Source organism: Myxine glutinosa, chromosome 3 (assembly GCF_964187855.1).
Source record: "Myxine glutinosa chromosome 3, kmMyxGlut1.1, whole genome shotgun sequence".
Taxonomy (NCBI): domain Eukaryota; kingdom Metazoa; phylum Chordata; class Myxini; order Myxiniformes; family Myxinidae; genus Myxine; species Myxine glutinosa.
In genome coordinates this window covers 74,728,613-74,756,531 of record NC_136263.1, presented here as the reverse complement: position 1 = coordinate 74,756,531, position 27,919 = coordinate 74,728,613, and the positions used below count along the sequence as shown (strand labels likewise).

The window sequence follows — 27,919 nt, the reverse complement described above, 5'->3', positions numbered from 1 at the left end:
TTTAAAACTTTTTATATGGTGTCATTCATAAGGTACAATATCATGTAAACATTTCGTTATAAAAAATTAAAACTTGGAAAAAAAAGAAACTTTTTCCAATCAGTATAGCTACATTAATCGTTGAAGCAGGTCAGGCCTATATTCATGATGTCCACACCTGAAAAAGAGCAAAGATCTGTTTGATGGCAGCACATTATTCCTATGACAAAGAAACAATAACAGACATTCAAAATACTGATAAAGTAGAAAAATGAAGAGGGGGGGGGGGGTGTGTGTGTGTGTGTGTGTGTGTGTGTGTGTGTGTGTGTGTGTGTGTGTGTGTGTGTGTGTGTGTGTGTGTGTGTGTGTGTGTACGTACCTTGACCGTGCTGTCTACAGCACCAGAAAATAGACGACCACGAGAAACAGCAAGTGCTGTGACACTACCCTGGTGCCTCAACAATGTCTGAGTGCAGATCATATTGTCCATGCTCCAAACCTGATCAGACACAAGGTAATCACGAGTAGAGTAGAAAATATGCTTCAAAATAACAATTTATATTTCCTTTCATACAAGCATTCTCAAATTGTGGTGTAATCAAAAGTATTCACACGACTCATTTACATCACGTCTTTGACTTGGGACCGGGCAGCGCCTCAGAATTTACGTTCACACCCACTATAATCGGTCATCTGCTCGAACACCCAGGGCCAAAGCGGGCCAATTTGAGCTGCACATAAATGGCCAGTCGACGTCATCTCGGTGACGTAACCACGTCACTTGACTTGGAGGAGAAAATAGAATGACTGACTGATATTTGAGTCTGTGCAGACTAAGAATTTGCTCTGCGCTGGCAAAACTACACAAGTGCGGTTATTAGTTTCCTTGTGATCGTACAAGTCCGTACAGCACCAGGCGAGTTCCTGCAGAAGTTACAAAACTATCTAAATCTCACGCAAGATTTGAAGAATCATTGTATTCACAAGAGCGCAGTCTCGTGTCACAATACACTGAAGCAACGAAAGCAGGAATATATCATTGAAACAGCACAATGGCTGGAGCGGTTCCATCTCAAAAACAAGCATTTATTACAAAGTCTCACTCGATTTTGGTGGCGCAGCTTCTTTTTTCATTGGATCGCCTTATATTCCACCACAACATTGTTGTTTAAGTAAATGTGAAGAAGAGTGGCTGTCATCATCACAAGTTGCCTCACATCCGGTTCAACCATTTTGCTTTCCAATCAAGACAGGTATGTAGCTCTGACGTTACGTCGCACGTAAAAATTGGCGGCCGGGTATTGTGTGAAGACCAAGCACTTGTTTCATGATCACCCTCTCGGTTATGCCAGCCGTTCCCAAATGGTCTTCAAGACATGCAAACGAGCTTGGTAATGGATGTTATCCCTAGAGGATGGAGCACATCACTCAATCCAAGACAAAGATATCCAGAAAGTATTTATTGGGCAAAGAAGAGCCAGAAACCTCAAGGGGCCAGAAACCTCAATATTTATTGGGCCAGAAAGTACATATTTGTACCTCAATGCGATACATATATGAACCATACAGCACAGAAAATGAAGTCAGGTAGTGACTGAGGTGCAAATAAGTTTTTGGGGAACCATCTTTAATCTCAAGCATATAGTACAGAACTGCAGGCCAAAACCTTTTACACAAAGCTTACAGATTTTTGTAAGCGGTTATATATTTTTTCCGTGCACATTTTCATATGATCACAGATTTAATACCAACTGTTACTGACTTTTAACTGACATATATGGATGTGGGAATCTATTGGGTGACTTACTAGCTTTGCACGTATCAGCAACACAAGAAGCTATTGTATTGGTGCTGTGTCAGTGAGTGAGTGAGTGAGTGAGTCCGCACTAGATGTCAGATCGATGATAATCTATATAACTCAGATAATCTATAAAGCTCTGCATTATTCAAAGCTTATTTACTTTGGTTCTGCGAACATCATTAAATGAGCTTTTGGCAGATGGCCGCCCTTCAGCAATTATGTTACAAGCTCAACTTTGGTTCTTATATTTTTTTTAAAAGCAAAGAATGTATACAAAATGATTTTACTCACCCTAAGTGAGCGGTCATATGAGGCACTGAACACTTTGGTCTGATCAGGTGTTGAGATGACTGCCAGGGCATATACAGTGCCCACATGGCCTGTCAACGTGCGCATTTGTTCTTTTGTCTCGAGGTCCCAAACCTGTACACAGAGAAAAGTGAGTTCACATGTTTCTGCCTTCATGACATCACCAGCAAGGCAGAAACGATCTTTCAAATACAATCGTTTGGGTAAACACAGGATAATTCCAAATATGTGGGGAAAACCTGCCAGGGATCCCAGCAAACGTATATGGCCTGTGAGAGATCCCGGCGAACATGTATGGGGAAGGTGGGGTAGCTTCCATCAAGCCAAAATAGCAACGCCTCACACTGCTCTGCATAAATTATTTCCTGCTTCTCGTGCTTCTGACCAAATGTTATCTTCCCGCCCACATAACCACCAACCTCAATTTTCTTCAAATCAAATGATCAACACCACAAACGAACAACACGATAATTATAACGCAATACATGATCTTGTCTGAACGTGCCTATCCACCTCTCTTTCACACATTTTCTTTAACATTCATTCATTCATATTCATTCACACATTTGAAACAAGAAAGAGCAATCAGAGATTGCAAACCCTCGCCAGGATGTATTTTCAGTGGTTTTAAAGGCTTTTGTGTTAAAACAAATATGGTGGCCGAACCACGTGACCGATGACGTCATCATTTTTTTTCTTTCTAAACTCATTTATTCCTAGATTATGCTCAGGATATTTCATCTTGATCGGATGAAGTTTTGTACTTGTCGATTTTATGATGTCATAATGGAGGCTAACCCCCACTCTAGCAGGGAAAATGCCCTTAAAATGCCTGTTGTTGTGTGTTGTTGTATAATGGAGGCATCGATGACATCATCATTAACATATTTTATTCCCCATGGAGAGTTCTTTACAATGAGCCATGTCTCAATTTTTTCGATGCAGCGCTTTCAGAGATATAGAGGTGCAAATATTTTCAGTTTTTCCAAAATGGCGACCGACCCACGTGATCTTTGACGTCATATTTATCATTAAAAAATTATATAGGTGGAGGTGCACTTGTGGTGAAAATTTCCTGTCAATCAGACCAATGGTTGCAGAGAAAATCATATTTATTCTGTGCGGACAAACAAACAAACAAACAAATGGACTTAAATGCAAAACCCTCTCCTCAGGCGAGGGTAACTAGAACGGCACTCGGAGTGCATACCTCTGCCAGGCTGAACTGTTTACGTTGTGTATCCCACTGATAGGCCGGATCTGGATCCAGACCTCCAAAATCGAATCGGATTCTCCAATTCTTTTCACCTAACCAACTCATCTACCTAGTTTCGTTATAACTCACCCACAACGTTTTGAGATATCATGCTATATATAGTTTTTGGTCCTCTCTCTCAATGGTGGAGAATCACTCAAAAAATTATCGGATCCAGATCTTCACCAAAATCGAATCAATTCTTCCTTTTCACACACCCTACCTGACCATCAAATTTCGTCTGAATCCATTCACAACTTTTTGAGATATCCTGCTCACAGACAAACATACAGGGGTGAAACCATAACCCCATCCACCTTTGGTTTGGTGGCAGAGGTTATTACACTATATCCCAAACAAATCCATATCCTAAACAAACCCTAATTATATCATCTGGCAGAAAGCTTGCTATGTGATGAACATTGCATAATGAGGGAAAGGCAGTTAGCCTGTAGATGTTAAAGGATGTACTGTACTGCAGATGTAAAGTTTGTAGTAAGCTTGGGGTTAGTATCAGAAAAGACAAGTATAAACTTGAAGATAAAATTAATGGGGTGTGACATATCTTTTTGAAAAAGGTAAACAAAGCCAACTTCTCCGTGGGTCTCCATAATATCAAATAAAATCTCAATCTGCTTGAGCAAGTCATTTTGGCTGCAGATATACCTACATGAATGAGGTTTTCATATGTCCCACAAACAATATGGTGGCTGGTGACAGCAATAGAGTACACACTGCCTCCAGATGTCTGCAGCACATGAACACATTCCAGAGTTCGAATGTCCCAGATCTAGGGACAAGAATCAGAAAACGTACTGTTGTCAGAAGTACACTTCGTGCAGAGATGTGCAAATAGATGTCAGTTTGGATGCAGTGAAAATAGACAAGTAGTGCTGTGTTTGTTGATAAAGCAAGATACTGTACCATACATACGGTAGTCATATTAAACAAGACGTTTTCTCCTTTCAATAGTTTAAATTTGATAGGAAAAGAAAGGGGGCGTTGTTTAATAAATAACCGATTATAAATGCAAGGTTCTAAGCTCTTCGATGAGAAATAACAATGAAGGGTTGTAAAAGCAACATAAAGGAAAATAACATATCAATGGGAATTGAAAGAATAAGTGGGAATTCATAAAATTGTTCTCCATAGGCACACAAAGCACAAAAAAAAAAAAACTTGATTATTCAAGTTCATAATTGGCAATTTTAGGATTAAAGAAGAAATCTGGAAATTAGCAGAAGTCTGGCATCTCTGAAGGAAGCATGCGGACCTTGTGCCGTTGACCACACCAGGTGACACGACCGTGTAGGCTGCCATATTGGTGATCATGCCGGCCTGAGCAATCAAGCTATAGTTGTTAAAGAATGAAGAATGTGAGTATTGGGATGAAATACCTTGTGTGAGTGAGTAAAGGTATGCTCAAATCACAAATTATCTTTCCAAGAAGAGGTATCTTGAAGAAGACATCATGTGTAGGGATAGATCCTTCATGAAAACCCAAACACATAATGCCTCCAGCGACTTCATCAGGGGAAGCATGAAAAAAACATCATGTACCCCCTTTCCATCCCATCTGACTCTTTGCCCCTCCCCTCACACTTCCCTCAGTCACTACGCTCACACGTAATGTGCCCAAATTCATGTAATCTCAAGGATTGAGAGCGAAGCCTGGATTTTGGAAATTTAACCGGGGTGGAGGGGGTTACTGGAAGATTGTGTGCATCTGGAGTAGATAGGGAGGGTGGATGACTGTAAGGTCAGAGGGAACAATATCGCAGAAAAGGTGCTACAAAACAGAGACCACCGACCTGACTGCGATACGAAAGTAACAGACCTTGTGTTCGGCCTCATCAATGGAGATTCCAATAATTCTGAGAACTTTATATTTCACAGAATCCAGGAGAGACATATGTGGTGCTGGGGTGCCAGCCCATGGCAGAGAGCAGTCATCCTTCGAGCTACAGACAAAGGCTTTGTAAACTGAGAGTAGTCAGTCATATTCAAATCTTTGTAAATGCAATTATACTTGAGATACCACAAAACAATACACTAAATGAAAGCACAATAAAATGACCAAATCAAGGTGTAAATAATCGCATTACCCCGGGCAATTCATCTCAATTATTGGGATGGTTCGCAGCTTTTCCACAAGACGAGCACCGTGCAGGAAGAGGCGCAAAGGGAGCATTTAATATCTTGTAAATTATACTGGCAAAGAGACAATGATAAACATGTATGTAAGCACCAGACCCCACCCCACCTGGTACCTTTATGGTTTGGTAGGAACCGCTGTAGAGGTAATTCTGTGAAGCTACCAGTGCACGCACCCAGTGGTTAAGCCCAGTGAGTTCCTGCCTTGGTTTGAGCTCGGTGCCCACGATGTCCCACACCTGCAGCCACAAATATTCCTGTAAATGTGACACCAATCTCCAACTGTACAGAAATGATTAAATATGTTGATAAATACCACTGTGGACAGTCAGATATTAAGGGTCAATGTTATCATGGCTGTCTTCCGATAGAAGGCAATATTCTTCATTAAATAAATGGTAGCAGTTTTGAGCCTATCCGTCCTTCCTCCTCTGTTTTGCTACATACATACAGTCCCTTTTCTTCACTCGCTTTCATGACCATCTTGTGTCCCAACATGGATATATCCTCTCGTACCATACCAATCCCTGTCAGTCCTGGGTGTGGGCAGATGGATAGAGCTGCTTTTCAGCTTGCTTGTGACCGACTCAGAGCAGGTACAAAAGTCACAAAAAGCAACCTCCTCACTCCCATTGACTCTGAAAATATGGTGTAAGTGAGCCCCAAATGAGCTGCACTACTTTAATGAGGGAAGAAACTGATAAACTTTGCAATAAAATAAATAATATGTGATTCTCAATTTCTTCTGTACTAGCAAAGGTACCCGGCGTTGCGGTTCCTTCCTTCCACCCATTCCTCATCCCACACCTTCCCCTTCCTCCGCTCACCCCACCTCCCTCCGGACTCCCACCCTTTCCCTTCCTTCTTCCTACCCCACCGCCTCCAGTCCCCCACCCTACCCCTTTCCTTCTCCCACCTTTTCCCCTCCCACTCCTTCCCCTACCTCCTCTCACCCCACCCCCTCTGGACTCCCACTCTACCCCTTACCTACCCCCTCGCTGCAGACTCCCACTCCACCCACCCTCCGGACTCCCACACCACCACTTCTCCCCCTCCCCCACCCCCCCCACTCCCCCTTCAAAGTCAGTCTATATGTTTATCCTTGCCGCCATGTGAGGATAAACTGAGGTGTGTTCAGTTAACAAATTTCTTGTAGAGCATTCACCAAGTGGCAAGAACTCAAGCTAGCACTCCAATCAAAACCGTTGATAAGGAACGCCTGGCTTGGCAAGCACTAGCTAGCCGCTTGGTAATGGAACACATTTCTGCATATCTCGACAGCGTACACTATACATAAAAACGCTGACAAAAGGACAATTTTTTTTTCATTAAACACTTCAAATATTAGTCATGACTATTTTCTTTGTAATGAAAACGTACCTTGTTCCATTTTCAACACGTTTTTGAAATGTACATAAATTCAGACGTGATATTGAGAAAGTGTACGTGTACATTTTAAAGTGTACATGTACATAAGTTCTTTAAAGTGTACTTTCGAGGCGGTAATGAAGGCGCTTCCCCTCCCCTCACGCTTACCTCCTCCCAAACCCGCTCCCCCCTCCAGCTCCTTACAAAACTCCGGACGTCTCCAGGCAGTGTTTAGTATGACCAGGCATATCTTAAGTGCCATTTCAGCCATGCAGAGCATAGATGATCAAACACAGCACTTAACTCAATCTTCTCAGGAAACATTCTCCAACCAACGCAGGCAAAAGGTCTAAACCCAGCTCACGCTCCCTTTAGTGGGCGAATAATCCAACGCTTGACGAATACGCTTAGTTACAAGAACCGGTATTTCATTTAAATTAGTTCAGATTTCACTCCAAATTTTGACACTTCTTTAGTCCACGGGATCCAATCCTCAAACCCGAACACAGATTTCAATTATATACTTTAATTAGTCCGTGAGAGTAGATCGTGTTTCCAAGGTAAGGCTCTTGAGCAGGCAAAATCTAAATGGCGGCTAAGACCACTGCGAGGTGAGGTTGGGCTGACACAGGATAAAGCCTTTCATGAGGTAAGCCTCGTCCAAGCTATAAAATCTTCAATAGGGGTGTTTAAATTTAACCAAACACAGTTTTCATTCATGCACACCCTATTCCCTTACAGTTCCCTAAGTATGCATGCAAAATGTTGGGCCGCTAGGTTTCATAGTTTTGGAGTTATGGAGGACACAGACAAACACACAGATGCACTTTCTCTTTTATTATTATGGATATACACACAAAGATGTTTTGCTTTTCCATAAGGAGGTCCTATAGTTTCAAGTTCTTCTCTTGAAGAAGTTCAGTCATTCAAACTGCAGGGTCTCACTATCTGCCTTTTCTTGGGCAAACCACATTTCAAAGTTGGCCTCCAAAGCCCGCCGCTGACTGGCAATCCTCCCTTGTACAAAGTCCTTCCTTGGCACACCTGAAAGCCCTGAACTTCTATCCACCTACCTACCTGCTCTCCCCTCTAGATTGGCACCCCTGTCTCAATACCTAGCTCAGTTTGATGCTCTGGAAACCAAGGCCTTCAAGATCATTGAAATCTCCCACGATTAAGCTGAGTCTATCACTTTGCCTTCGCCGACAAGTCAGTGGTCTCTCTGTCTTCTTCCATCTCCTTTCTGGTCTTGCAACCTTTGCCCTCTTTGTGCTCTGTCCCCCAAGTCTCTGCAGGACACACATGGTCCACCAGCAAACACCTTCTAGTAAAACTCCCAAAATGCAGTATTACTACCAACCTATACTCATTTGTTGCTCTTTTTTCGTGCCTGTGGAACGAACTTCCACACTCTTCAATCTCATTCCTCCCTCCAGGTCTTCACAACAACTGTTCACCACCATCTCAGATCATTCCTTATCCAAAATCATGATCTTTTCTACACCCGTTAAACCACCACCATCACCCCCCCCCCTCAACCCCCCCCCCCCAAAAAAAAATTGCTTTAGTATCCAACTTGTCCACCCATTGCGTTCTCCACTAACCGTCATCATTACCCGCATCCCTTGTTTGTCCATGTCCTTCCACATTTTCCCCTCGGTCCTGATGTTGGGTTTCCCCCTTTTCCCTCAGCTTTTCCTTTTGTTATGTTGCGTCCTGATCCGTTCTTTGTTCTAGCTCTTCCATGAGCCTTGACTCTGTCTTTAGCAAAAAAGTTATAATGTAAAGAGGTCTACTACCTTGATGGCTTTGAGCGAACCCGTAAAGAGGGTGTTGGAAGAAGAGACGAGGGTGCACACTGGGTTGTCATGGGCTCGAATAGTGTTAACTTTGTGCAATGTCTGGATGTCCCAAACCTGTACAAATTCACATGGTTAACAATAAAAAGCAATCATAATAGGAATAGCAACAAAGGCTTACAAAAAATGCCACCATTGACAAAAAATGAAGTCACAAGAAAAAGACCTTTAAATTATTAGCAAAGCAGTCAGCAGTTTTTAAACATCCATGCAAGTCATGATAAAGAGGCTTCACGAGTGTGGAGCTGAAACAGCGGTTCAACACATACTCTTTGGGCTGGCACGAGGATAGACTAGAAGTACGCACACTCACCTCTGAGCTGTCTATCCTGGGTTAAAATCTCGTCCAAGCTATAAACTGTCATCCTGGTGTTTCACAGGCAGGGCGAGGCATCAATGCGTGTGCCGTCCCTCGGATGGGCGACAAACCTGGTGTACTGTCCACTACCTTTAGTTAGTGGATGTTAAACATCCCATGATGCCCTTCATAAAGAGTAGGCGAGCTATTGCCGGCACCCTGAACAAATTACAAATTCCTGCTCTAACCTACAGGGGGCACTGTATTAGTGGCACAGCAATGCCCCAAGCAAATGATGCAACCCAGCAGCCATGTGCTGCATATGAAAGGTAAGAATGGACTCCTTATTTCCATATGTCTGGAGACCGCATACTGTTTTTGAACATAGATTTGCTGGCTTCCACTCAATCCATCAACTGTGGTAAAAGGCATTATGAATACAAAATTATATTGGCATTCTGGACTACCTGCACTGCTGCAGTTGTACCTCAAGACACTGCTTTCATTAGAGACTGGTTTGAGAAAACAAGTCTTTAACCCAAACAAGCCACTGTGAGGTGTGATGAAGTGTCGATTTTGGATTTGGAAACAAAGACAAAGGGATTCACAATGCAAATAATTATGGAAAGAGAGAGAGAGAGAGAGAGCCACCTTAAAAGGGAGACAGCAGAAAGGGAGCAGGAGGTGTTCAGATTCAGGAAAATCTGGATACTGAATTAGACTGGGAAAAAGATTGACAGATGCCGTTCAACACAAGGAAATGTAAGGTGCTGGGGTTGGGTAAGAATGAAAATAGAGACTACATAATGTTCGGGGGAGTTTGGGGTCATGCCACACAGGAGAAGGATCTGGAGGTGGTAATAGATTTGGGGGTGGGGGGGAGGAGTAAGCAAACAGGACAGTGCCAGGCAGATAATTGGTAAAGTAAACAGGGTTTTTGGTTGCATTCATAGGGATAAATAATAAATAAAAAGAGATAGTGTTTATAACTCTGTACAGGAATTTAGGAAGGACATAATTGTAATACAGAAGGTGCAACATGTAGTAACTAGATTGATCCTGGGCCTAACTAGACTGAGGTATGAGGAGCGGCTGAAAGAGACAGGACTTTTTGCATCAGAAACGAGGAGATTGTGAGGGATCTAATGGTGATGCTTAAGATAATGATGGGTATCGACACAATAAGTGCAGAATAATTTTTCAGCAGAATGGACACTGAAAGGACAAGGGGGCACAGTTTAAGGGTAAAGGAGAGGAGAGTTAGGATCTTAGTAAGGCAGGGGTGTTTCACTCAGAGTGGTGAATTCATGGAATGTTCTCCCAGCAAGGGTATTGGCAGTAGATGGTGAGTCATAAGTCCCAGGACACGGTTTTAGCTGCTTCCATAAGATTTGTTTAAACCATGTATTTATTTATACCTTTTCTTTTTTCAGATAATGCAAATAATATATTAAACTAAGATAGCAGACACCACTCCATTTACAGTGGAAGAGAGGCTGGTAGCAGAGGTGTGGTACCACAAGAGGAGAAACACAAATAAGACGATGAAACAGGTGCAAGAAGACTTTGAGGAGCGTTTTGGGAAACCAGCACTGTCAAAATCAAATCTACATCTTTGGGAAAAAACGTATTTCAGACAGGAGGTGTACTCGACAGCAAGCACAGCGGACGACCAAAAATTAATGATTTGGGAATTCAAAACTTTAAAACATTCGTTCTCAGATCTTCATAAAAATCATTACAGAAATGTTCTGCAGAGTTGAGTGTTTCATATTCATCATTACGTTGTACAATTTAAGAAAACCTTCACATGGACAGGGAACAACTGTCATTAGTGATTTGTCAGATGCAGATCCTGATAACAGGTTGACAGCTTCTGTGACCACCACACAGTCCGGACCTGGCCACCTGTGACAATCCTCAGTTGGGGTAAGTCAAAGCTAAAGTTGCAGAACACCGCATGCCATCTGTAGATGAGCTGAAACAATGCATTCAGGAAGCATTCGGCACCATAACACATGGCATTTTGAGTCAGTTTTCACACCACACGTGGAGAAAAATTATGTTATGCCGTGACAATGGCGGACGTCATACGGATGCACTCGATGTCTAAGGAGGTATTGTAATTATTGTATTACTGTAATGTTATTATTATTCCTTTTAATATGTATTACTGTTATTACTGTAATATGTTATTATTATTGGGGCTTATGGCTCACCCTGGTGGATGGTATAAGCAAATCTTGGATAAGCAGCAAAAGCGTGTCCTGGGATTGTGACTCAACCTGTAGAGTCAGTATGTATACAGTTTTAAAATTGAGTTGGATAGGTATGTGAAAGTAGTGGAGATGGGGGAGTACTAAGATGTTGGTATGATTGCACAGGCTTGATGGGCCTTAAGGCCTCCTCCTGTGTTGAAGTTCCTTGTATTTCCTTGTACCATCAATAAGATACTTTTGGAACTATGGTAGGACAATTTGTCCAATCTCCAAATCAATAAATATATGTAGTTTCCAAACGGAAAAATCAAATGCACATCTTCTTTTTCTTGATACATCTTCAATTGTCATTTCACCAATACGTACTTACTACTTAATAAAGATAAGAAAACTTTTCCAACACCCAAATGACAAACTTACAATTATCGTGCAATCTGCAGAACCACTGTACAGTTTATTCCTGCAACAAGAAAAAACATTATTACAAGCAACTCGGTTTTCAACACCTTAAGTTTGGAGATTTCCATAAAATTCCGAACCTTTCTCAACTGTACCCTGATAAGGACTGAATGAAGTTCTCACCCCTGGATGCAAAGGGCAAGGACAATTCCATCATGTCCTTCAAGGGTTTTCTGGCACTTGTAATTAGTACATGTGTCCCACACCTTAATGGGAAGAGAAACACTGAGATCACAATGTAGAAAATGCCGGGTGACCACAATGATGATAATGGTGTGCCTTCACTCGGATGCTTTACGTGTATGTTTGTGTTACGTGCAAACAATCAACACAGTATCATTGCAAATGGATGAAGGAATGGACAGGGAACAAACATTATTTAAAGAAAGGTGGAGGGATGGTTTCACATAATAATTTATATTTTTTGTGACGCTCCCTACCATGTTTACATACTTTTTGGAAGGAGGTCGTCGGCTTTTGGCAGGACATACCATCCCTACGTCCTGTGAAATTTTTACCTCTGCCACCTAAGGTGGGCGGAGGTTATGTTTTCACCCCTGCCTCTCTGTTGAATTTGAAATAGTTGACTTTGGATGTATGGGTATCTGTGGATACACTATATGTATGCAGGTATGCATGATATGGTTCATAAATTTAGGATAACACAGCGAGAACCGAGTGAGCACTAAATAAATCGATTACAAATGATCAAGCGTTAATTTTCCTTGCACATCTGATATCTAAAGAAAGAACTAATAATATTACCTCGGAAAAGTTTGGAAAATCATAACTATCTCCTTTCAACAAAAAATAGTAATTATTTGAACATAAGCAGTCATATATTCATTTATTAGTTCCACAAAATTAGAATAATTTGCATTCTAGGCCAACAGACAGGAAAAATCACTTTAACACTTAGTTGTTACTCCTTTAGCTTTGATCACAGCCTTTACGTGGCGTGGCATTGACGCGACGAGGCGGTTGCATTATTCTACCATGATGGATTCCCAGCACTGGACTAGTTTATCCTTCAGTCCCGAAAGTGTTTGGGGTTTGAGCACATTCACCTTGAATTTGACAGTACAAAATAAATTCGCTATTAGATTTAGGTCGGGCGACTTTGTAGGTCAAGATAAAATCACAAAGTGAGGCATAACAAGCCATACCATTGTAGACCGTGTGATATGCCAGGTCTTCTTAGAAGATGAAGAGCCGAATTTACAAAAGATATTTAGCGAGCATCTTGCTAACACACACCTAACCCTTAAACGTTGACAAAAACATATTTGTACGCACACAGCTAATTACCCATTTAAATAGCAATTTACAAAGGGAGACTAACATCCGTTTAGCGGTGCGCGTATAAACAGCTGATTACCCTGTGAAACCCCGCCCATATCTCCAACATCCAATTGAAATGATGCACTTGCACAGAATAACAACGACACGGACAACTGTTGAAAGGGATTCAGCACATTTCATTTTCATCCGACCTCTTCTCCTCATCGTAGGTTGATCCAGGTCATCTTCATCCCTCCTTCGACATTATCCATCCCTCCTTCGACATTATCCATTACTCCTTCCACTCATCCATCCCTCCTTCCACTCATCCATCCCTCTCCTTCCACTAATCCATCCATCTCCTTCCACTCATCAATCCCTCACCTTCCACTCATCAATCCCTCTCCTTCGACTCATCCATCCCTCTCCTTCCACTCATCCACCCCTCTCCTTCCACCCATCCATCCCTCTCCTTCCACTCATCCATCCCTGTCCTTCTGCTCATCCATCCCTCTCCTTCCACTCATCCATCCCTGTCCTTCTGCTCATTCATCTCTCTCCTTCCAACCATTGATTATGGAAAAGACAATCTGTGAATGTGTACAATCTCTGTGTCCGAGCAATGGTTCCCACATGTTTGCCACTACGGGTAATCTGGAGTGAAGTGATCGATGATTGTTATTGAAACATCTATCATGTTTCATGTTTTGGTTGTACATATAGTATAAAATTAATTAATGCCCATCTATTTATTATGCATGCAGATCTGATGACATTTTGCCACTTCTTCCCTACCCTTATAGTTATTCTATTTAACTTAAACTGCCAGGAAGTATATGAAAGTACAATTGCAGTTCCAACTATACCATTTTTGTCAAATGCTGCGTCAAGGCCTTAAACACACTCTTAAACACGCCCTCGCCAACGTGTAAAAGTTTATTTGTTATTTAAACGCTTGTGATTAGGTTTTGATCGCGCATTAGAAAAACACTTCGGCGACAGGCGATTAACTTTGAACGGGTGATCATCGCAGGAATGGCGATTCTACATTCATCTAACTCTAAAAGGGGAACCCAAACACAATTTTTTTTTTCTGAAAACCATTAATCACGGTCTAATTTGAAGGGTGGTTTTTTTTTCAAAATTGTTTGCCAATCAGAAAGTGTCGAAAATAGCCTGATTGTGGGGGTGATGGCTGATGGGGAATGGTGGAGGGCAGCTGGGGAGGGGAAGGAGGGGTAACTACAACCACCAACGATGCATCGTCCCAGCATATTTGTACAAATTTGAAAATTATTCGCCGTTTGAGTTCAATCATTCATTGATTGATTCATTGATCGAGGTGGTCTGAGCGTTTGGGTTCCCACTTTAAACACGTTTCATAAATTCGGCCCAAAGTATTTGTCACAAAAAAAAACCTCAGCAGTTGGGATCATGAAATACTCCAGTCCGTCTTGGTGCACAGCCACAATAACTCTGATTCAGCAGGCAGAGAGGCCCCACATTCATGCCACCTCATATCAACTGGCTTTGCGGAAACGACACTCCGCTGTAAGCAGGTAGGGTGATCCGTCTGTTTGAGACAGCACCATACTCGGCGCCCCTTGCCACCAAAGGATACAGGATGTCAATTTGTAATAGTTGACCATTGTTCTACGGACCGGTTTTCTGTCTCTCTATATCTCTGACCTTCTCTGTCTCTCTCTCTCTCTCTCTCTCTCTCCCTCACGCTGCCTCTCTCTGTGTCTGTCCCACAACAGTCTTTTCCTCCTTTTGAACACATTCAGGAGAGGCATCATAGCATGAGCGAAATCCAAGCTCATGAAGACGGCGGTAGGTTGTAGAGCTGGATGCTCGACACCATTGTCTTTCTACCTGTGAGCAAGGTTTTTGGTAGACTGGAAACAGTTCCTCGAAGCAATATCGACCAACTTCCTGCCATCTCTTGACGTGGTGATCCTCTTCCATTCAGAATTATTTATGCATGATGCAACACCATGCCGGTGCAAAGCTCTTTGAAGATACGAGATACTGTGGATTGAGACGAGCCGATTTTCTGGCGATATCTGACTGTGACTTTACATCATCTGTGAGTCCCTTGACCAATGCTTTCTTCATTTCAGAGATGTCGTACTTCCTCCCCATGGATAGACACATTTGTACAGTACTTGTACACATGCTTGAGACCTTACAATTTTTATAATGAGAAATGGACTGAATTTAAATCAGTATCTCAACATGAAACATCATCTATTCTAATTTTTTGACACAGGAAATTGCTTGTATTTAATATTTTCACATGGGTATGCAGTACGCAACTGGCCACTGATTTTTATTGGAGGTAGATGTTCAACATCGTTTTGATTTTCAGAGACAATATTGTTAAATCTTTCTTTACATGGCGGATGTTAAAAAAATGGATTGCTTGATAAATACACAAAGTACGGAAAGGTGGGACAAAGCACGGAAAGAGCAGAGGGTGCAAGACAAGAAATGAGGCAGTAAAAGACAGAGACACCACCGACCTGTCTGCGATGGTGAGGAGATAGGCCCATAGACTCGACTTAATTGTGGGGAATTTCCAATTAACTTAAAGGCCTTGGTTTGTTTTTATGTAACTTAACTTTGGGCTCCACTAACATGTTTCTTTAAGAAATTTACAGATGAATGTGCTGGTACTCTTCAACCAAAATAGGAACAATGCTCAAACTTGCCATAGAAAAAACAATACAAGCAGTAAAACATTTGTTGCTTAATATTTGTGATGAATACAGAAAAAAACGCATCAAGCTACAAGTCACCTTGATTGTCTTGTCAGATGAACCACTGAAGAGCAAATCACCAGTGGGGTAAACACAAAGGCACCAAACGGGGCCCTGGTGCCCCACAAAGGTGCCTTTGCATTTGAAAATCTGCTGAGGATCATATGCTGGAAAGTGGAAAAATAGCAATTATTGGTGAACGTTAATCTTGTCACTAATCACATATATGAAACAAGTGATATAATATCTGTGCAAAAATAGAACCAAACTAGAACGGCACTCAGTAGAGAGCATACCTCCGCCAGGTGAACAGTTTACATTTTGTATCCTAGAGTAGACCAGAAAATCACAATACAGAATCACATTTAATCAAAATCATCCGTCCATAACTTTTTGAGATATCCTACTACTACGACGTGTCGTTTTTGGCCCTATCTCCCAATGGTGAAGAATCACTGAAAAAAAATTCTACTAGCCGGATCAGAATCCGGATCTTCAACAAAATCTAATCATTTCGTCCTTGTCACACATGCTACCTCTCTGCCAAATTTCATCCAAATCTGTCCATCGTGAGATATCTTGTTCACAAACAAACAGACAGACAGACAGGGCAGGCCTGGGGATTTCAGATCGCATCGGTAACCGTTTTTCGGTTCCGTGATTTAAGTTTATGGGAACCGATGGGAAACAAAATTCTGGTTCCGTGCCAAAACCTAATGGGAAACGATTTTTTTTTCCTTTAGAATTTGTAAAGCAAAACATTTATAATACAAAATTAAAAATGTAGTCTCCAATAATAAATCGTGTCATTTACATGTATGCAATGTAATTAACGCATGTTCATTATTGAGGTTGATGTTTATTATCAGAGAAGAGCAAATTCTGTCAATTTGATTGTGTATACCCTTATGAAATATAGTTTTATTATTATTTTAAGTTATATGATTCTCCATTTTTTTAGAACTGACTTTCACAATATTTTGTCTCATGAGTTGTAATGCAAGACGACAACGGACACCGTTAATGCTTCAACTATTATGTAAACCAACAACGACGATGAGTTAATTGGCTGTCAACATCAACACAACGTGGTAGTCGTGGTGGCATCCGTGCAATTTCTGAGCATGACAAAAGGATTGTAAGATATCATGAAATAGTCGTGACAATTGCTGAAAAGCCAAAGCCAGTTAAATATTGGTTAACCAATCGCAGTGATGACCCATCAATTGAAAAACGACAGTCGTTAGTTTACATCGAAAGAGGAAGGGGAAACATGTTATCCCAACTGAACAACTGGAGAAAGCTTGGATCGTCAGCACAAAATTCGCCTCTTCGCTAATATTTACCATTCAACTGTCGGCGATTCATGATTCACCAAACATGGTGGTGGGATGATGAAGTTGGAAAGAGGATTGACGAGAAGAGGAAGAAGTTCAAGGAGTGGCAGAAGGCGAAGGGTATGGGAGCAGAAACAGCAGAGCATGAAAGTTAAAATTCAGCCAGGAAGGCTGCAAAGAAAGAGGTAGCAAAGGCGCAGGAGGCATGTAGGAAAATGTTCGGAGAACGCTTGGATTCGGAAGAGGATCAGAAAGCAGTATTCAGGATTGCAAAGCAGATAGCGAAAGAGAGGTGTGATGTGATGGGGGTGAGTTGCTTGAAGGATGAAGTGGGACAAATCGTTGTCGACCCAGATGGAATTAAAGGAAGTTGGAAAAGATATATGGAAATGCTGTTGAATACAGAAAATGAATGGGATGGCAACATAGAGAGTAACCCAGTTTTAGGACCGGTAGAGAAGATAACTGAGAAGGAAGTTGAGGAAGCGATAAAAGCAATAATAATAAAAACCACCTTTAGAGGCCATTTTTCCCCGCAAAGCGGGGGTTGGCCTTTTTTGGGAACCGTGGTTGTTGTTGTTTTTTGGTCCCCTTTTTGAAGTCAATGTTTTACGGCCGGATGCCCTTCCTGACGCCAACCCTTTTTACCGCCTTTAACGACAAACAGGGAATTACCAGTGAACTGGGCCGACGTGGAGGCAATGAAGGGTAGAAAAGTGGGAGGGCCGACGGGAGTTGTGGGAGATATGTTGAAGGCAGCAGGAAGTTGGGGTGTGAAGAGAATGACAGAGATCTGTAATCTGGTGGTGAAAGAAGGCCGCATTCCAGTGGATTGGGAACTGAGTGCCCTCGTCCCTCTATACAAGGGGAAAGGTGACCCTCTGGAGTATGGCTCGTACCGAGCGATAAAGTTATTGGAGCATGGAATGAAGGTATTGGAAAGGGTGTTGGAGAGGAGGAAAGGAAGAAAGTGAAGATCGACGAAATGCAGTTTGGATTTATGCCAGGAAGAGGAACGACAGACACGCTTTTCATTGTGAGGCAGTTGCAGGAGCAGTACATGGAGAAGAGGAAGAAGTTGTTTCTTGGGTTTGTTGATCTGGAGAAAGCATTCGATACGGTTCCACGCAAAGTATTGACATGGGCATTGAGGAAGTTAGGAGTGGAGGAATGGTTGATCAGAGTAGTGATGGCAATGTACAAAAGCGTGCGCACAGCTGTAAGGACGAAGGACGGGAACAGTGGTGAGTTTGAGGTGAAGGTGGGAGTGCATCAGGGGTCGGTACTAAGTCCACTACTATTTGTAGCTGTGATGGAGGTGCTGGCTCAGAACGTAAAGGAGGGTTTACCGTGGGAGTGGTTGTATGCAAATGATCTGGTGTTGATTGCAGAAAGTATGGATGGCCTGAAGGAAAAGATGAACAAGTGGAAGGAATGTATGGAGACAAAAGGTCTGAAGGTGAGTATCGGAAAGACGAAGGTGATGGCAAGTGGTAAAGCATGTGGTGAGGTGGAAAGAACTGGGAAGTGGCCCTGTGCTGTGTGTAGGAAGGGTGTCGGAGTGAACTCCATTCAATGTACAATGTGCGCTGAGTGGATTCATCCAAAATGTAGTGGTCTGAGAGGCTCATTAACCAGTGTGGCAGCTACATTCAAATGTAAGGTGTGCACAGAGGCAGCTGCAGATGGAGGAAATGTTGAGTTGGATCTTGGAGACGGCGTGAAGCTGGAAGGTGTGAAAACATTTTGCTACCTCGGAGACATGCTGAATGGAGAAGGTGGATCAGACTCGGCAACGGTTGCTAGAGTGAGATGTGCATGGAAGAAGTTTCGGGAACTGAGTGGCATGCTGATGATGAGGGGAGTGTCGTTGAAGCTGAAGGGAAAGGTGTATGCTGCATGTGTGAGAAGTGTTATGATTTATGGGAGCGAGACATGGGTAATGAACGTAGAGCAGCAGCGAAGGTTGGAAAGGGTGGAAATGCGAATGGTTCGATGGATGTGCGGAGTATCGTTGAGAGAGAGGAAGACAAATGATGAATTGCGAAAGATGATAGGAATAGAGCCTGTGATTTATGCTGTGAAGAGGAACAGGATGAGATGGTTTGGTCATGTGTTGAGGAAGGATGAAAGTGACTGGTTGAGAAGAGTGATGGAAATGAATGTAGAAGGAAGTAGAGGACAGGGAAGACCGAGAAAGACTTGGCTAAAGATGGTGGAAGAAGAAATGCGGGCAAGAGGGTTAAACAAGGAGAGATGCAGAAAATAGGGGAAAATGGAGAAGATTGTCATGGGGACCGCAAGGCTAACCCCCACTCTAGTAGGGAAAATGGCCTTTAAAATGCATGTTGTTTGTTGTTGTCGGCGATTCGACTGATGTTGGTTTCAGGGTGCAAATAATGTTTTATAGCTTGGACTATTTTCTGGGGAAATCTATGTTAGTATGACAAATGTGATAACATATGCCCATAAAACTAGAACGTCACTCGTAGAGAGAGCATAGTCTTGCCTCGCACATTCATTCTGAACAAAGAGAGTATCGTTAACTGGACAATACTATTATGGCCTACATACCCGTATCATCCCTGCACCCTATTAGCCTAGCCTGGTGTTGGTTTAGCAGTTAGGGTGCCAGCTTGGGATCCTACGATCCTGGGTTCGAATCCCGTTCGATCGCTGAATTAACGCCAGGGGGGTTGACTCAGCCTGTCATCCTTCTGAGGTTGGCAAATTGAGTACCAGTTCACTGGCAATTCCCTGTGTGTCACAAGAGGCGACTAACAGGGTTGGCGGCAGGAAGAACATCCGGCCATCAAACATTGCTTCAAAAAGGGGACCACGGTGCCCGAAAAAGGCCAACCCCTGCTCTGCGGGGAAAAATGGCCTCTAAAGGTGGTTCTTCATCCATGCACCCTATTATGTCAAACAGTTTCTTGGCATGGGTAATGAATGTCATAAATTCTTCACTCACATTGCGTCATAGATGAGATACATGAAGTTCCAAATTTTTAGGATAAGGATTTGTACAACTTATTTGATTCAGCCACCTTGCATGCATACACACGCATATCCGTGCGCGCGCGCGCGCGTGCACACACACACACACACACACACACACACACACACACACACACACACACACACACACACACACACACACACACACACACACACACACACACAGTCCCATTATATCCAAATGAACACAAAATCAACGACATTGTTCAAAAATAGTGTGAAATATGCTTCAATGTAAAATGGAGAAAACTTACATCCTAAAACACCCATGTTCAACCTTGCATTGATGTGGGAAAGCTCATCCTGAGAAAGGCACACAACTTGTTACTTGAAACAAACAAATTTATTTGAAAAACCATGAAAACCGATTTCAAAATGTTTACATCTTCAGAAAAATATTAACTCAAAATATACAATAGTGTTCAGTTAAAGATCAAAGCTCTGTCTTTTTCAAATAACACAGGAGGGATAAAGTAAGCAGTTTTTAACTCAAAGCATCAGCTTTTTACTTCTCTACAGCCGCTTTTACTTTTCCCCAATGATAAAGTGAACAAGAACTTTGGATGAAATTTGGGGAAGGAAGAGGCAGTGAAGGAAATTAGTAAATGAAAGCTAAACTGGAACTCACACTCAGCATGGAAGTGTCCCTCCGGAACTCCATTAGCTCCTCACCCAATTTGCTTTGATTTTCATCCAGAACATCTGCAAAAAGAATGGAATTAACATTGGTGAAATATGATTAAGTTCTTTGCTGGAGACAACTTTGTCGACTGATGTTGAGAAAAACACAACAATGCTTTTCAAAGCACAAAATATCTCATGAGGGAACAAAAATGAAAGGTGCAACCTAAGTTTTAAACAAGTGTATTATTTCCAACTACTTGGAACATAACCAGGAAAAACACAGACATACGCACCAAACTTCAGTTCGATGGACTTCTCATGCTGCTCAAGACGTTCAGATAGTTTTCCCAGCATACTGCGTAGGAAGCCAATCTCTTGGTCTTTTTGCACCATGGAAAACTGCAGCTCATGGAAGCGATCATCAGTCTGCTGCAAGAACTCTTTCAGTCCCTCAAAACGGCAAGCAGTGAGGTGGGAACGATATGCCTCCTGGTTCCCAGCAAACTGGCACCTGGAAAAGTAAATTGATTAGCAAATGCCAATTAATTCATTGAGGTACTCCATGAAATGACGTACACTCTGATTTGAAACAGGTTACAACAGCGGAATACAAATACAGTCGGACCCGACATTCGCGGGGGATACGTTCCTGGAAAAGTTGTGAATGTGGGGACATTATTTGAATTGGAGGGGGGTGGGGGGGTTAACTATGGTCTAGGTCCTGGAAGAGCTATGACACAAAACAAAAAATGACACAACATAACAAATGGAGTAGCTGGGGAGATGCCAACAGCAGGACGGAGGGAGAAAATAGAAGGAGACTGACAAACAAAGAATGCAGGTAGCGATGAGGGATAAGGGAGAACACAAAGGGTGGAGAAGATGGATACATAAGCAAAAATTTTGGAAGGGGTGGGGGATGGTTTAACAGGTGCAGTAAACATCATGATTTTGGTTGGGGGATGACTTGAGATGGTGGTGAATAGCTGTATTGAAGACTTGGAGGGAAGAATGAATTGAAGAGAGCATGGAAAGTGGTTCCACAAGTGGGGATTAAGAGGAATAAATGAGTGGAGGTGAGCAGTGGTTCTGGATGGAGGCAGTTTCACTAGGAGGGGGTTGCTGGTGGACTGCGTGCATTCTGCAGATACCTGAGGGGGACAAAGCATGTAGAGGGCAGAGGGTGCCAACTTGACAATGCATCACCATGTTTTAGAGGAGGGGGACAAGTGTGAAAGCTCATTCTTGAGATTGGAAAGATATTGTTTTCTGGCTCTCCAGAGGGTGGGCACACTTGTGAGCTTTGTGGAATGATCTGAGGTTGTCTTCAGTTGGATTTGACTTGCAGGAGGAGAATGCAAGTTGTTTTAAAGAAATTTCCTCACCAAAGGATTCAGAGTACAAAGAGCAGGAAGTAAGATATAATTGAAGAGATGGGATGAATCTGTGCATGAGAGAGAGCAGGTTTCTGTAGAAGAATTCCCAGGCTGAATTAATATCAGTGGTGGTGGATATAGGAGACCAGTCCTGATGTATAACAAAAAAAAAATTGAATACTATTTCTTAAACTGCGAATACACGAAGTGCGAATGTAGAAGCAGGTCACGTTATGAACCGCAAATACACAGGATCCGCAAATGTTGGGGCCAACTGTTCTATTCTTTTCCATTCCCCTCAGAGTATGGACCTCCAACATTTGAGGACTCTGTTCCAACAATCAGGCTGCTGCTGCTACCCCAGACATTGCATATTTAACAGACATGTTCCACCCAAAGGATGTCCATGATACATATATATATGCCTTTTCATATATAGACATGTTCTATATATATATATACATATAGACATGTTCTATATATATATACATATATACATATAGACATACATATAGACATACATATAGACATATATATACATATAGACATCTATATATACATATAGACATGTTCCACCCAAAGGATGTCCATGATTCCCTTTTCCATTCACCATATATATATATATATATATATATATATGTATATATATATATTGTTACGGACCGCGGATAAGATGTTACTGGATTTGCCGAGCGGATGGCGCCACGGCCCGAACCGTTAACAATGACTAAGACCCGATTCTGAACGTTGGCCAAATCGTGCCACAGATGTTCAATTGGGAAAAGACAAAGACGATGTGGATGTGAAGAAGAAGAAGAAGGAGACAAAAAGGTTTGAAATACGATTATTATTTATTACTATTTACAGGACCAAAAGAAACCAAGGAAGAAGGAAAGATAATAAAATAAAGACAGAAGGAATCAAGGAGACACAGTGAAAATTCTAGCTTAACTAAACAGGCTTAACTTATACCCCAGGCCAAGACACAGAACAAACTCACGTACACAAGAAGGATGGAATGGCAGGGATGGTTTGGGACGGCAGAGGAGGGTCCAGGCAGATGGTAGGCGTCGAGGTCCGGCTCCAAGCGCGCGCCCCGATCCACGCTTTGGGGTCGAGGCGAAAACCCGGCAAACACAGCCTCGCGTCTCACCGACCGGCAATAGGGCCTAGAGGGTATCGGCCTATTGCCGCAATACAGGCACCCCCTCACGTTTCTCTCTCTCTCAGTCTTGCTCAATGGTTCGCTCTCCGTGCTGCCGTGGGGACGTCGTGTGCTTTCTCAGGACTCCTTTTCATCACTCCTCCGCACTTGTGTCAAAGGCTTCCCCCGCGCTTCTGTCAGCGGCTTCCGCGCGCGCTTTTTATAACGCCGCGGGCAAATCAAGCCGCCGGCCTCTAGAACACGCCCATCGGTGAGCTCGCCTCGGCCCTGATTGGTCGGCACGGCCCTCTGGCTCCACCCTTGATGACGATGGGCGGGCACGCCCAGGATTCGGCAGCTCTTCCCCCTTCTTCTCCGAGCCGACCGCGTGGCAATGGCGGCAAATTCAGTTGGCAGTAGAGGCTTTGGGAATGGGAATGAAAGGGGATCTATCGATTTGAATTCGGTGCAATGGAGTGTCAATTAATGGAAGACAAGGCCTTACCCTACTACACAGATAAGGAATAAGGAAATAACTGTCAACAAGGAGGAAATCTATGATTGGCTAACGTGATTGTTTATGAAATAACTACGGAATGACCTTTGACCTTTATACACAGACTGGAGGCAGGAGGGTCCAGAATAAAGCAATAAAAACAAAAAAACACAATCCTCATATCCACAACAATATATATATATATATATATATATATATATATATATATACAGTATATATATATATATATATATATATATATATATATATATATACAGTGGAACCTTGACTTATGAGTGCACCAACTTACGAGTTTTCCGAGATACGAGCCGTCGCTCGGGCGGTTTATTGCTTTGAGATGCGAGCCGAGATTTGAGTTACGAGCTTACGCCACCCGCCACCAGGTGGGTTCCGGTCACGTGGTTATCTTGCCGTGCAAGCATTTCTGCCGTATATCGCTGCTGTTTTGTTTTCGCATTTTGGTTATTTTGGAGCTAACGCCACCCGCCACTAGGTGGGTTCCGGTCACGTGGTTATCTTGCCGTGCAAGCATTTCTGCCGTATATCGCTGCTGTTTTGTTTTCGCATTTTGGTTATTTTGGAGCTAACGCCACCCGCCACCAGGTGGGTTCCGGTCACGTGGTTATCTTGCCGTGCAAGCATTTCTGCCGTATATCGCTGCTGTTTTGTTTTCGCATTTTGGTTATTTTGGAAAATTTCTTAGTTTTAACCATGGGTCCTAAGAAATTGAGTGCCAAGGGCAGTACTGAGAAGAAGAAGAGGATGATGTGCTTGGATATAAAACACGCAATCGTCGAACAACATGAGCGAGGTGTGCGTGTTGTCGACTTGGTGAGGCGGATGTGAAGGCAGCTGAAGATTTTATTATAACTTTTGCCGAACTGATAGAAGCCGAACGATACATCCCCCAGCAAATCTTCAACTGTGACGAGACAGGGCTCTTCTGGAAAAAGATGCCGAGGAGGACGTATATAACGGCAGAGGAGAAGAGCATGCCAGGCCACAACTTGTTCAGAGTGCCGGCGATAGCTCGCCTTCTCTTTGTGGAAAACACGGTGAGATCCTTAACATCCAACAACTAATGGGACGCAAACGGGGCGCCCAGTTTAGCGGTACACACATTGATGAATCACCCTGCCTGTGAAACACCGACATGACAGGTTATAGCTGGGTCGGGATTCAAACCCAGGCTGGACAGTTTAGAGTCAAGTGTGCGTACCTACAGTCCAGGCCATCCTGCCAACTTGTATGCTGCATACAGGTGAAATATAAAGCGCGAGATATTTTTATATATACTGTATATTTAAAAAAAAATTGGTGTGGTTTTTGGCGGGCTGGAACGGATTAATAGCATTTCAATGGGGAAATTTGATTTGAGAAACGAGCAAATTGAGTTACGAGCTCGGTCACAGAACGAATTAAACTCGTAAGTCAAGGTTCCACTGTATATATATATATATATATATATATATATATATATATATATATATATATATATATATATATATATATATATATATATATATATATATATATATATTGTTACGGACACGACTTATTAAGATGTTATGATGGGCCGAGCGGAATGGCCGCCGTGTTCGCACAGTTTACCCGATTCCACCCGACGTTGACTAAATCGCGCTATGCTAAATCAATGAAGGAAAGGACACAACGGCTGGGATAAATCAAACGACACAAGGGGTACAGTTCTCAAGACCTCCGGAGGAGGATATAATTGGTGATGCAGAAAAGGAGTAGTTTACAAGGTAAGAGGTAAAGCACAGAAAAGATGGGCACTTAGACACAGTCTTATCTTATCCCCGACAGACCACAGACAAACGGGACAAGACTGACTTACACAGGGATTGCTGGCAGGGAAGGACAGGCAGTCGATTGATAGCACAAGGTGCACCTTGGCTCAGGGACAGGATACAGCTCGGTCCAGTCCAGAGATGCGGGGAGGTATTGCAGCGCTCGGAGGTGGCGTCTCTCTTCCTTCAAGTCCAGCGCGCATCTGACGTCACCTCCCTCTTCCTGCGCATGCTCAACGGGGAGTCACACGCCCTCGGCTGCTTGGCTCCGCCCCAGATGGGATTGGTCCGCCGCTTCTATTGGGTGCGGGGGGTTACCGGGCTCCGCCCTTGACGAGGAGCTGACAGCGAGCCCCTACATGGTAACCCCGTCGAGCACATGTTCGATGGCGGCTAAACAAGCCGGAGTGAGGACGCGCACTCCCCGCGCCGCCGCCGCTGTTGTTGTTGTTGTTGTTGTTCCATGAGGAAGAGCTGCGGGGAGGTATTGGGAGGTCCTAAACTTTCTAACGGTGCCATACAATCACATTCTGGTGCAACGAAGAGTCAGAATTAATGGAAACGAGTCCTTAACTGACATAGACTAAGAATAACTAGCAAGATGTCCTATAGTTGTCTACGTGAGATGCGGTGGACCTGGATGCGACATTTAATGGGGGAAATAGGGGGAGTTCGGGTCTACAGAGTGTTGTTTACAGAAAATGGGACTAGGGAATGGGGGATTGGGGATAGTTGGGAAGGATGAGGAAATAGGGGAATATTTACAAGCGGATATGGATGGATGTAAATCCCATATCCGCAACATTGCACCCTTCTCTACCTCGGGGCGTCCCGACCCGATAAATTTTTAACTACGTTAGTGTGGCACTCAGATGTAGTTCCCTCTACTATTAACTCAACCCTGAGTGCGACAGTTTTACAGATGTTCACAAATGAGTAATTATGTCCCCCTGCGACGTTGCACCCTTCTCTTCACAGAAACACACCCACAGGATAACCGAATCGCGGAAAGAATCCTCAAACTAAACATACAGCCGGTAGGGAGCATCATTTATACAAGACTACACTGATATTTACACTACGATCCAGGACCTGTTCTTTGAGGAACACATGCAGATGTTATGCATAGAGAGAGAGCACGCATGCCAGCATCGATACACCAACCCACGAGTGCCCTGTGGCCCTACGGCCTTTAATAATGTGCAGAGCACCCCATCCAAGCACCAAAAGCACCACCCCATACACACAGTCAGCACCATCCGGTGCACCAATAAAGTGTTCATAGTCACTGGTGGTGTCGCAGCCGGCCGATGTTCTGCCGCTGGTCTTGCCTTCTTGAAGTACTTGGCCTTCTGGCTTCCTTAGAAATAAAGAAAGGCGCCAACCGCGTCCATTTCTAAATTGTGGCCGTCAGGGGGGCCAACTAAAAGTGGTTCACCTGTATGGCATAGGTGTCACGTTGACGCAGAGGTCCATCCACGGGTGGTGCTTGCCCGCAAAAGAACTGCGGTCCATGGTGGGCGGCCACAAAAATTGCGGTCCATATGGTGTATCGATCCAGGCAGCAAGCAGCGAAAGTACAGGCCCACAACTGCGGAGCCAGCACCTCTCTCTCCTCTCTCTCTGCCCCAAAGCCAGATCCTCGGAGGTGGGAGACAAAAGTAAGACAAGTGAGCAAGGTGGTAAGGGCGCAAAAGTGCACGCAATATGAGGTAATGCACACTAGGGGCACATGGGAACCAGGTGAGACAGGTACGTTCCTACCGTACGCCCCCCCCCCCCCCCACCAGGTAACCTACATTGCCCCTCCCTTACCCCTTACTGTATCCACAAAACACCACACTACCCATAAACATCTACTTTACACATCAACAAACGTCCCTACTGTCTTCCCCGTTCCTCCCATAAACCAAATTCGTCTTCTCTCCCTCCTAACCAATCAAATTTGCCATTTCCAACTCTCATCAAAATTTGCCATCACCAATTCATCATCAGTCCCTCCTAAGGAGGGAGAGATGGAATCACCCCAATGTCTTATCCACGTCGTGATGCGTCTCACAAATCCACACAGCAATTCTCATTTCCTGCAACACAAAACAAAGAAAACACAGGTGTGGAGTCATCATCATCACCTCAGGTAAGTGGCTGCGTATGGTGCGACAGGTTCATCAATCCTAACTATTTCCTAAATGACTTTAACAACTTTACATTACCCGGGGTCTTTCCCTGCCAATCCATTGGCCAACTTACACTATGGGTTCTAAAAACCAATTCCCATTGCCCAAACTGTGGTGCCTCTCAATTTGGGGTCTCACTCCCCCGATTCATCTCCCGGTGCCCTCGCACAA

The 27,919-nt window shown here is 43.3% G+C and overlaps 1 protein-coding gene across 1 annotated transcript; it reads right to left on the bottom strand.

Moving 5' to 3' along the window:
* Positions 1-27,167, bottom strand: LOC137423438 (E3 ubiquitin-protein ligase TRAF7). The gene is made up of 13 exons (XM_078774213.1): positions 27,010-27,167; positions 21,017-21,234; positions 20,728-20,801; positions 20,354-20,402; positions 15,784-15,911; positions 11,825-11,907; positions 11,663-11,702; positions 8,666-8,782; positions 5,615-5,737; positions 4,015-4,134; positions 2,072-2,203; positions 359-478; positions 1-157 (listed from the first exon to the last, which is right to left on the bottom strand). Exons 1-13 carry the CDS (start codon positions 27,084-27,086, stop codon positions 143-145), a joined length of 1,296 nt encoding a protein of 431 aa, XP_078630339.1. The 5' UTR covers positions 27,087-27,167; the 3' UTR covers positions 1-142.
* Positions 27,168-27,919: the final 752 nt, after the last annotated feature.